This window comes from Scomber scombrus, chromosome 2 (assembly GCF_963691925.1).
Source record: "Scomber scombrus chromosome 2, fScoSco1.1, whole genome shotgun sequence".
NCBI classification, from domain to species: Eukaryota; Metazoa; Chordata; class Actinopteri; order Scombriformes; family Scombridae; genus Scomber; species Scomber scombrus.
In genome coordinates this window covers 13,338,516-13,350,085 of record NC_084971.1, presented here as the reverse complement: position 1 = coordinate 13,350,085, position 11,570 = coordinate 13,338,516, and the positions used below count along the sequence as shown (strand labels likewise).

Sequence of the window (11,570 nt, the reverse complement as noted above, 5' to 3'; positions counted from 1 at the left end):
TTCTGTTTTCATTTTCCACAAAGACACACATCAGAACAAACCCTCAAACTTATCATTATTACCCTATATTTTTAATTGCGACTGAGAGGTTGGAGAATTTAGTTTTTTGATTTGCCCACTGACTTTCCAGGCATTATAGTCTGAGATTTCATGATAATGTAGCAGTACTTTCACAGATTTCAGCTACACTGGCTTCAGGCTTCAGCCCTCAACTATGATAGCTGCAATGTTGTGCAAATCTACATGCTGCTAGAAATATAAAGAAAACTGTCATAGTAGATGTACATTACTGACCCTGAAACATACAATCTTTTTATACATTCAAAACCCAAGGCATCAAAGTAAAATACAAAAATTATGAATACGTTAGGAAATTAATAATATATTATTAATATTTCCAGCAAATAATGGCAATGTACACACAGCACATGGAAATGTGAAATCATATGCTGTTAACATTAACAGTGCAGTCTATGATACATTCATCCCTTTCACTTCCAAAGGAGAGAAACCACAACACTGATGTAAAGACAATATGATATGCTCAAAGTGTGCCCTCCAGTGGATGTTGTGTTAACTGTAGTCACAAGTGCAGCTGTGGTAAGTGCTCTCGCCTGTCCCACACATGCGCCCACATTTCCTACTCTGTCGACAACAGCCAGCTCTACAGTTTGTGAACAGCAGGATGCGCTGTAGGTAGCCACTGTAACATTCTCCCCCCCTGCTCCAACAGCTGTGCTGGTATTGAGGGTACCATTCCCTTTTTGGATGGTGATTCTTTCAATGCCAGTCCCATTGATGCCATCAGTGAGGTTAGCGATGAATTCCCACTGGGAGGTAGCACAAAGTGATGAAGACAATGGACAGCTGGCAGATGCACTGACTACCTGGCACCCTGGACGATTAACATCTGCCACCTGGAGAAACAGACACAGGAGAGGGACACATAAAGAACAATAATAAGACCTGGGTAATTAATTTAAGAAACTATGAATGGTATTTTAACATGAATAGCTGTTATACCAAACTTTGACACATTAGTTCACATAACTGTAACCACAAAATACCACAAACAGTAATATCGTTGTTCGGCCTCATTTGTTTGCAGTCAACCTACATTATATAATATATAATTAAATGAACCATTATTTATTACAGCTGATTTGCCAATAATATATTTGTATTAAGAACTATTACACATAGATAGATAGATAGATAGATAGATAGATAGATAGATAGATAGATAGATAGATAGATAGATAGATAGATAGATAGATAGATAGATAGATAGATAGATAGATAGATAGATAGATAGATAGATAGATAGATAGATAGATATACTTTATTCCAGACTCAGGGTCCATAAAAAAAAGAAAAGAAAAGAAAAAAACACACACACACACACACACAATACAATAGATTAAAAAAAAAAACACAATAAAAAAGTATTGTTTGGAACAAAACTCTTATCAGGCTTTTTAATTGTCACTAAACCACTTCTTTATCATTTTCTCTTACCTTGGCAGCAACAGAGAACCTGAGGACAGCATAGTTGATGTCGGTGGCAGCTGCATTTTCTGCCTCAATAGTTAGGGTCACATCTGTTCCTGACACAGCACGGGCTGGTACTGTCAATGTTACAGTATCATTAGCTTTACCTCCACTGCCTGCTGCTACAGTGACAGTGCTGGGTGAAGTGGAAGCATAGCTGCGGTCATTGTTGGCTCGCATGGTGAATGTCCCAGTTGCGTTGTCATTAACAACTCCATTGGTCATTGTGGCGACTGTGAAAGGGATGGAGATAGTGGAGCCTGGTTCTATGTTGGTGATGTTGGCTTGGGCCTTGAAAAGTGGCAGCAAAGGATAAGGGTAAGAAAAGCAGATGGAGAAATGTAAACATTTATTTTTGTATTGTACATAATGATATGTTGATAGATGTTGTTTTGAGCAGCTGAAAGAAGCATAGCAGATGTGGTTTTTCAAATAATGATTATATTGGTACAATATAAGGAGTTTATTTGAGACAGAAAACTAAAGGATATTGAGCTCACAGTAACAGAGATGCTGGAGGTCTTGATCTGTGTGGAGGCTTGCCTCTGGAAGCTGGTTGGTGTTGACTTGGAGGTGGAGCTGTTGTCCTCACCTCTCAGTCGAACAACATACTCACCTGCTGGGACACTACTGAAATGCACCAGGAAGTTACCATCTCCTAATGCCTGTGGATGAACAGAGAGAGAAAGAATGAAACTTTGCCCATTGTATCATAAAATGCCACAAATATTTGAATATCTGTTCATGTTTTGTCTTGTATTAACAATGTTAATACTCGAGGAGTCACACACAAGTTTTTATGTTAGCCTATTAACTGCAAAAGTCATGAATACATGACATGATTTTTGTCAGAGTTGCTGAATTTCAGGCAAACAATTCATTCCAATTTATTTCAACACAGTGTGAAAATCTACTTCTAATACACATAAAACCTGCTTGAGACAGGTAATCAATCTCTTTTTCACAGCTGAATCTTTGTTTTTAATGTTCTTAAAGTCAGTTGGCTGCTGGAAAATAAAGTGAGGTCAACAGCAACCAATGACCTCCTCCAAAACATTTTTCAGTTTTTATTTGGAAAATTGTTAGCAGTATATAATGTATTTGTAATTACTGGGTCAAGTGCTCTTAGTTAATTGAACATAAGACATGCCTGCAATGATCCGTTGACCTGTTTTGGCCCTGAGCTGTCAAACAGAGTCATCTCTGTGACCTGTACTGTGTCACTTCCTGTTACAGTCACCATGAGGCTGGAATTTCCCCCTGAAAGATTTGGAGAGAGATAAGAATAAAGTTAGCGATAATCATTTAGACGTGAACAAAATATATACAAGAAGATTGAGGGGCTCTGGAATAGAATAATAAGGTTGATGCTTTCATATAAGGATTTTCAGGAATGTAAAAGAAGATCTTTAAGGCATGGGGAGTCTTATCATGATTGTTTTAACCATTATGCTAAGGGAAATGACTATAAGCTAAAGAGTCTGACCTGAAAGAGGGCGTCCCTCCTTCATACTGAAGTCCCCATGGACTCCCTTGTGTTCTTCCACAAGGTTATAGATGAAGTTAACAGAACTTTGACCTGAAGTACACACAAAAAGCAGATTAGTAGGGCTACCATTCACTATGGCAAACTCAGCTGTAGATAAAGACCTGCATCTGCATCTTCTGTTTCAACCATTACATGAACACACTCAATTCTACTGACCTATGACCTTAATAGAGTAGGAATCATTTGAGTCAACACAGATTTTCCATGACCCTGTTTGATTGTCAGTGTTAAAGCGTAAACGGCGTAGGTTTCCTGCTGTGGTGAAAGATGCCAGAGGACCACCAGACTCACTATCACTGGAACTCTGAGATACACCTGGTGGGGAAGGAAACATTTTAATTGCTATAATATTTAGGATGTCAACAAGCATTAAGACATTACTATTATTATCAAAAACAGATGAGCCTACTTCTAATGAGATTTGTAGGAAATTAAAATTTTTGTGAGAGACAATAACGACACCTGTGGAGCTGGTGAGATTAAAGGTGAGAGATGAGGCTCCTGTGATGTAGGCTGTCATATTCCTTAGTGAATCATCAACAGTAAACATGAAACTGTCAGGCTTTCCAGGATTCATCACTACCTGAAAAACTGTCACCTGAAAGAGGAACGGGACAGAAACAGCACATTTTTACATAAACAGTACCATCTTCAGTCAGGAGTGAGTTTACAGTACCATTTTCATGGATGAGGGTTTTTAAAAAAAGTCTTACCACAGCACCAGCTGATGAGTCCTCAATAACAGTTGTAGCCGCAGACAGATCTGACTTGGTGACTTCAATGGCTTGACCTCCAGATGCTCTGGCTAGGTCACGGTACAATTGAGCATCTGACTGGCTCATTGAACGTGAAGACAGACTTCCTCTGCGGCGCCTTCGACTGGAGAGGACATCTGTCAACATGAAATTGACCTAAATGTGTGAAGATAGAAAAACAAATGTGATATAAGAACTTGATACATTATTTTTATTAAATGAAAAATCTCTTTCTATGGGATGAATTGACAGTTGAAGTATAAGAATAGAAGGATTGGCTCTCACTTACCACAGACCTGGTGCTCTCTATAAGGGCAGTGATGGTGCCTTTTAAATGAACATCTTTGGCTGGAGCATCAGTGAAGACAAAGATCTCAGAGGAGGGTGGAGCTGCAGTCAAGGCAAGCTGTCGACCACATACAGGACAGAAAAGCATTTTTTTTAAATGTTATTATTATAATTGTTAAAATGAAATAGGTAAAGATATACTTGACTAACTTTAAATATGAGTGAAGAGTGATTTTGGTTGATTGTGCATCCATTTGTTTAATAATAAAAATGTCAATTTCAATTTTATTGATGAGTAACATTAACATGACAAAATTAAGATATTGTGTTGTTTGTTCAAATTGAAAATGTGATTATTGCAAAAGAGTTCATCATATTTGTATCATTATATCATCACCTGCAGTCCAGACAAGCACATCTCTGGGATGTCTCCTCCTCCATTGGCAGACAGCTCGTAGATTCTGTCTTTAAAGATGTCTGCATTGGTTGTCTTAGTCACAGGTCCAAAACCTGGATATAGAATTAAATAGAACTGATTCCAAACATGTATCATTCTGTTTCCTTTGGCTACTTGTGAGATTTAGTATACACGTAGTCAACAATGATAAATGAGCCATTTTACAATATTTTTTTCATATCTGCAACAGAACTAAGTCTACTTTATCTGAAAGTGCAAAACTGTCACATAAATAAAGTAACTTAAACTCGAACAATAACAATAACTCGTCCACACTTCTCTGTAAAGACCTACAAATACTGTACCTGTGTGTGAGTTACCCACCTGGGTCATTGAAAGGTACCAATATGTAGGCAGAGGGCTCTTGCGGGGTTCCCCTTTTTCTGTCAATGATGTCAAAGGAAACTCTCTTAGCCTCTGCGATGTCATCACTCATACTGCCGGTGGTGTCAATGACAAAACACAGCACAGAGGACTGGGAGAGGCCCATCAGTCTGCAGGAGCACAAGCAATAAAAAACATAAGTGTTTCTGCATGCTATTACTTGGCCTTTCTTATCTGGATTATTTTGCCAGGTGCCACGCTGTCATTAATAAGTAACTATAATTTAATCTTGTTACCAAGAACTTCAAAAACTATTATATTATACATATGACTGCAACTGCTTGTCTAAGGTGAATTTGGGCCATACTGCAGGAAGTTCTTGTTGCCGACAGCTACTCTGATGTCCTCCAGTAGCTCCATAGTGGCCTTTACAGCCATATCAGCTGCTTTGTGGTGGAGTGAGCCATGACTGGCTGAAACATCATCTTTACTGATGCCCCCCACTGGATCTCCTCTGCTTGTCTGGTCAAGCGTACCTCCATGGCTGCATTTACCTTTGAGCAGAGAGATAAACAAGCTCAGGTTCTGCATCACCCTGAAGCATATTCATGATGATGACAGAGATGTAATCAATTATTTGTGGAGAGCAAGATTAACTGATCATGTGAGAACATTTTACCAATATCAAAGCTGAGGTGCTGTGAACTTAGTTCACCTAGGTGTGGAGAGATTTAAGCCGAGACAATACACGTTTTAAATGGTGGTTTAATATTGGGGGTCCCCAGCTATAGGGCAACACATTTTTAATGTCTGATGGCTACTACTGTACCACCTGATTCTCTTTTGAGTGGAAGCTAAACATAAATAATGATCAGATAAATATTGCTCACATAGATATGTTGGCTGAGGACTAATCGTGGAACATGAAATAAATGTACACTTAAAGTTACCTGCAGGTTTTGCTGTGCGTGAGAAGAAGCTGAAGTAGCCTGTAGTGAGAATCCCTTGCTGCTGCAGTTCTGGCAGAAGGTTGTCATCACAATTCCCATCTACACAGTCTCTACAGGTTGGAGTATCTGGGCCTGCAGAGAATTTAGCAAATAAGACAAAAGTAAACATACCCTATGTAATTTGAAAGGAAATGATTAGTTTTACAACACATTTGTAATAGAATACATTTCAAATGTATGACTAATAGACTTTCTGTCATGTGTAATGTGTTTGACACAGGTAGCTAAATGCAAACATATAGTGTGGGTACTAAACTATAAATGTTAAGAAAAATATGCTAACAATTTCAGGTAACAATGTGCCCATTTTCACATGCGTATTTGTGCTTATGAGCTGTTGCAGGGTGGGTATTTGTTAACTGACAGGTGACAGACAAGGTGACAATGTGCCTTGTGTGATTTCCAACTCAAGATTCTGTTCAGCTATTCTGTTCATGCAAGAGTTGTTGTGGACAAGAGTTGCTTTAGAAACTCGTCAGTGGTGTCTTACCTGCCAGGTTTTCAAAAGGTTGGTCAGGTCTGATCAGAGCGTTGTAAGGTTCAGTGTTCCCCAGCTCCACCCAGTTACTGTGGCTGTAAAAGTCCTTGATATACAGAAAATTACACATTATTAACGGCCACATCCTTCAAAAAAATTGGGGACAAAAATAATCATCAACCTCACTTGTAGGGGGTGACAAATTTGTCCAAGACTCCACCTGCCTGCACCAAAGTTCTCCTTTTTCACGCTGGCCTTCACATAAGACACACCTTAACAGGGGAATAGAACAGAAGGAGTTTCAAACAAAAGCTGCAATAAGATTCACTCAAAATATGAAAATATACTCATTCGCTTCAACTAAAATAAGTGTCCCATTACATTTTATTGAAATGTATCAGATTCTCCTTAATTGGGTTTGTTCTGGTTTGATCATTGTTGGGAAATCTTCCCATTATCAGAGGAAAAGATTAACGTGAAAAAGTAAAATCCCATTTATAGAAATGTTGTCCCACTGTGTTCTCTACCTCCACATGACACTAAGTAGATTATATCTATATATATTTATATATCTTTTGTATATTTGGGACCATTAACTTGCTAGATTGTCTTGTTGACTTTACCTAAAACTGTATGGCCTCTGAAGTTATACTAGCTATCTGTGGTTTGTGCATATTTCATATTTGTTATTTGTCACAGAGAAACTGACCAGGCGTTGTATGTATCCAACATATATTAAACATGGCATCTATTATCCTTCTTCTGATGTTGGGTTTTTTGGATTATGAAGGAACATAACATATGAAGTGTACCTGCTGTGATGAGATCCCGTCCTTCCTGAAAGGTCTCACCAATAAAATGCTGCTTGTCACCCAGTATAAACTGTATGTCCATCTTTGCATTGCCAATGTACATTTGGGCAATGGCAGTTTTGAAGATGACAGCGGAGAGGAGAGAGGTAGAAGTGCCTATAGAGGAGCAGGCCTTTAGCACCTCGTCAGCTGACAGGTTGTTATCAATCTGGAGACAAAGAAGTGACCGATAACAGACTGTTTAAAACATATATGCTTTACTCTTGTGTCCCTGTGGTCTTTCTTCCAAACCTTCTGCACACACAGAAAGGTTGACCTTAAGAGGAGGGCAGATTGCTAAAAAGCAAAAAGTTCTACCACTTGTGGAATACCTACAGACATGTTCACCATTGAATGTCATCAGAACTTCAGTATCTGAGATAATGTTCCTTGTTTAAAATTCAGCCATAAGTATCTGCATTTATAGCGTCTATTTATATGTAATTTGCCAGCATCATGTGCAAGAAACTAACCCTAATTTACTCCTATAAGACTGCGTGTTTGCCCTTACCACTTGATGGGAAACATTGTATTAGTATAACAGAAGAAAAATCATAACATGCAAAATATAAAATTTATGGTTTTCCAACTCACAACTAAGCTGAAGTCCTTTCCCTGGGAGGTGGAAAGGTCTCGGCAGACCTCTGCTGTCTTTCGAAGGATTGCCCTTTGTGTGATCTGACGGTGGGTGACGGATTTCTTGTTATATATAAGTGGTTGAAAGCTGTGAGCAAGGCTTGGAAGGGAGAGGACCACTGCCCCCAGGAGCATGACTGTCTGTCTGGCAGTCATGGCAGTGGAAGAGCAGGAGGGTAGAAATCTGGGTGGATACTGTTTTTAAACTCTCCTCTTTCTGCCTTTTCTCAACTCTTCCCTTCACCAGCTCTCACTTTCTCTGAAGCTATTGCCCACACCACAAATCAATTGAACACAAGTAGGGGAATTTAGGTAATCTATCTGTCAGTGTGGTCACACAGTGAGGTTATGGGCTGTGAACCAGGTGTAACGAGGCAACAAGAGGCCTGTGAAAACACCTGAGGGAAAAAAGGAAAGGAAAAATTACTACAAATAGCAACTAAGGACAAAATAAAAACTAAGTTTAAAATGTTTACAACAAATTAGAACATTAAACAAATGAATAGTTTATTCATTAAATATTAGATATTTTAAATGTTAGAGTTCGCATAGACAGTGAAATGTTCAGTAAAATGTGAGAATCTTTATTTCTAAATGTTAAACATGATTCCCAGGAAAATAAGGTCAACATCTAATGTAACGAGATGCTTAAATATTTTGAAGTAAATGTTCTGAAGAACATATCTAAAAAAATAATCACACTAATAATTTTGAGACAAGATTTACAAAGTGATATGTGGGTCAATGACCTATAAGGATTTGCAACAACTCAATTGTAGAATAATAAAAAACAAGCATATCTAATGCAGTAGTTCAAACATTCAGAATGTTGTGTACCTGAAGATCCATATTATAAATGTGGAATTAAGTGATTTTAGTGGGGTTTTTCAAGATTAATTGGCACTGGCCTTAAAAAGAGTCATGTGGTGCGACCATGATTCATCTTGAAATAAATCAATTTACTTAACACGCTTCACATCTTCTTTTTTTTTATACAAGTTTTCAGTAATATAAAGTGTTTGGAAACAAAGTATTTGCATTTTTTTTTTAATTTTTGTAAATGATGATCTTTTATTTAGATAAGATATTTCAAGATGAATCATGGTCGCACCAAATGACTTTTTTTTCAGGCCAGTGCCAATTAATCTTGAAAAACCCCCACTAAGATCACTTTCAAATTGTAATATGAATTGTCAGGTACACAACATTCTGAATGTTTGAACTACTGCATTAGATATGCTTGTTTTTTTATTCTAAAATTGAGTTGTTGAAAATCCTTATACGTCATTGACCCATGTACAAGATCACTGCTGCATTGCAGTTCAATTATTACAAATACATAAAAGATGGAAATTAATTTGCACACTCTTACCTTAATGTACTTCACCTGCAATAGTATTCAGATGTTGGCACAACTTCAGTATTCCATTGTTTACACACAGGTAGATTGTATTGTATGAAGATCTATGTGTTTCCTGTGTTCCCTGAAACCTGTCTGAGTGTGTCTGAGTATGTGTGTATGACTGTGTGTGTATAGGTGTGTTTGAAAGACAGTGGGTGTATGTCCTCATTCCCCTCCCCTTCGTCCTCCTCTTACATCTGAAATGAATGATATGGCTGGTGAAAAGGGTTCCAATGAAGAACTCCCACACACCCTGCAGGTTCTACTTGCATGTTTTTGCGTCAGAAGATGGGTGTGAGTGTGCATATTACAACATTCATGCATCATTGTTTAAAGCCTGTTAAATACCTTGTTGTTTTGAATTAGTTTAATCTAATTTCATGACTAACAACAGTCCAGTCCACTAAGCCCTTGTGTACAGCATTTCCAATTGAAGCGCAGGTTCCAAGATACAATTGGTTTTCACCCACTTCCTTTGCCCTTAATTCTTCTGTCCCTCCCATGTGCCCAGTTGTCTTGTTGTTTAAGCCTGTATCATTCTCCTTATTTTCATAGGTAGTTCATAATTTGCAACCTTAGGCAATATTACCTCTTGTCTACTAAAAGAGGTTTTTTAATACTATTGTGTCCAGTATTCTTCCTCTCTAAAGGGTGTGTTCCAGCTGCTTCTAAACATGCAGTAGTTCCGCCTCTTATCAAAAGGAAAAATCTGAAAAATCTGTACGCTTCTGTTGTCTTTTACTTAAGGCCAACCTCTAAGCTACCTTTTCTGTCTATTATTTTGAAGACGGTAGTTTTTATTAAATTGCAAACATTTTTAGATAACCTTGGCATTCATGAAAAGTTTCAGTTTGATTTTAATACATGCTGTAGTACTGAAATAGCTCTTTTAAGAATGTTTAATTATCTTGTCCTATCGGTTGATTAAGGGAACTCTGCTATTGTGGTGCTGTAAGGCCTGACTGCTGCCTTTGACACTGTCAATCACATGATCCTTGTATCACATCCTGAACTGTACATAGACATCAAAGGTACTGTCCACAAAAGGTTTCAGTCCTACCTGAGTTCCAACCACGAACTCCCACACGTCTGTGTTAGAACATGGGTGTGATTGTGCTTATCCCAACATTCTTGCACTCTATTATGAATTAGATTTTTGTTTTAGCAATCACAGATTAATTTGAGGTTTCATCTACCCATCAACAGGTAGGAAGGAAAGAGCTAGCCTTGTTCTTGCCAAAGTAAAAAAAAATACGCCCAGCACTTTTAAAGTTTGCTAATTACATTATTGTATCTTTGTTTAATCCAGACTCAAAGCGCAATCTAAAAAATACAATTTGTAATTCTAGAGGCAATTAATGTGCTGTAATTATTCCTCAACAAACAACAGTTGAGTTTTAGTCAGCTCAGCCCTTGTGAGCAGCATTTTCAATTGCAATGCAGGTTGCAAGAGTTATTTGTGCGAGCATAATGGTACCAAACTTGGAAACCTCCTGGTAACAAGAAGAACCATTTTTCCATTTCTGTTTATGTATTAATTAAATCAGCAAGATAAAGTGCATTAATGGGTGAGTTTAGAGGTGTTGGTAGATGTTTTTTCTTTAATTTTTAATTTTTGACAAAGCCAGACAATTTTTCCCCCTTTGGCTTCCAGTCTTAATGCTAAGCTAACTAACCATATCCTGGTTCCAGCTGTTCTTCCCAAACAGACACGAGATTGATATTGATCTTTTCATTGCTAGCTTTCAGAAAGAAAACAAAAAAGTATACCTCTCAAAAATTGTGCTGTTTCTTTAAACCCTTTTGCATGTGTTTTTATATTGCATAATGGTTCAAGGCAGCGGTGTCCAAACTATTCCATAAAGGTTCATGTGGCTGCAGGATTTCATTCCAACCAAGGAGGAGCATACCAGGCTTGACAAATTTAATCAACTGATCTCAGTCTTCAGACGGTTGATTGGTCGAATCATGTGTGCTCTTGATTGGTTGGAGCAAAAACCTGCAGGCACATGGCCCTTTATGGAATAGTTTGGACATGCTTGGTTTAAGGGAATAGTGTTACAACTTGAACTTCTGCCTGCATGTGATTTACCCTTATTATTGCTTTTATCACTATGCTTTATACAATGGATGGGTGTTGTGATCACAGTGCTGATGACCTTACCACTCTTTTTGACTTCACTTGCACTGATATCTCTGTTGCTACATTTAAGACTAAATGCATTAAAACGACTTTCAGACCACTTCATATTCAGCAATGATTGAAAAA

General features: G+C 37.9%; 1 protein-coding gene across 1 annotated transcript; it reads right to left on the bottom strand.

The window, feature by feature from the left end:
* Nucleotides 1-201: 201 nt before the first annotated feature.
* On the bottom strand, nucleotides 202-8,055 carry LOC133985808 (von Willebrand factor A domain-containing protein 7-like). Its single transcript, XM_062425521.1, has 18 exons — nucleotides 7,858-8,055; nucleotides 7,225-7,432; nucleotides 6,599-6,684; nucleotides 6,425-6,518; nucleotides 5,875-6,006; nucleotides 5,292-5,478; nucleotides 4,925-5,094; nucleotides 4,541-4,653; nucleotides 4,145-4,261; nucleotides 3,814-4,011; nucleotides 3,558-3,698; nucleotides 3,257-3,404; nucleotides 3,038-3,130; nucleotides 2,702-2,811; nucleotides 2,052-2,216; nucleotides 1,519-1,842; nucleotides 588-917; nucleotides 202-249 (listed from the first exon to the last, which is right to left on the bottom strand). The coding sequence occupies exons 1-18, from the start codon at nucleotides 8,053-8,055 to the stop codon at nucleotides 202-204; spliced, it is 2,862 nt and encodes a 953-aa protein (XP_062281505.1).
* Nucleotides 8,056-11,570: the final 3,515 nt, after the last annotated feature.

Bases quoted from the DNA above. Each gene is read 5' to 3' on its own strand.
- LOC133985808 (XM_062425521.1), bottom strand. From the start codon at position 8,055: ATGACTGCCAGACAGACAGTCATGCTCCTGGGGGCAGTGGTCCTCTCC. The intron at 6,519-6,598 runs GTGAGGTTGATG...CTGTATATCAAG, and splicing joins AAATTTGTCACCCCCTACAA to GACTTTTACAGCCACAGTAA. The intron at 250-587 runs GTGACTACAGTT...TTATATTTCTAG, and splicing joins CACTTACCACAGCTGCACTT to CAGCATGTAGATTTGCACAA.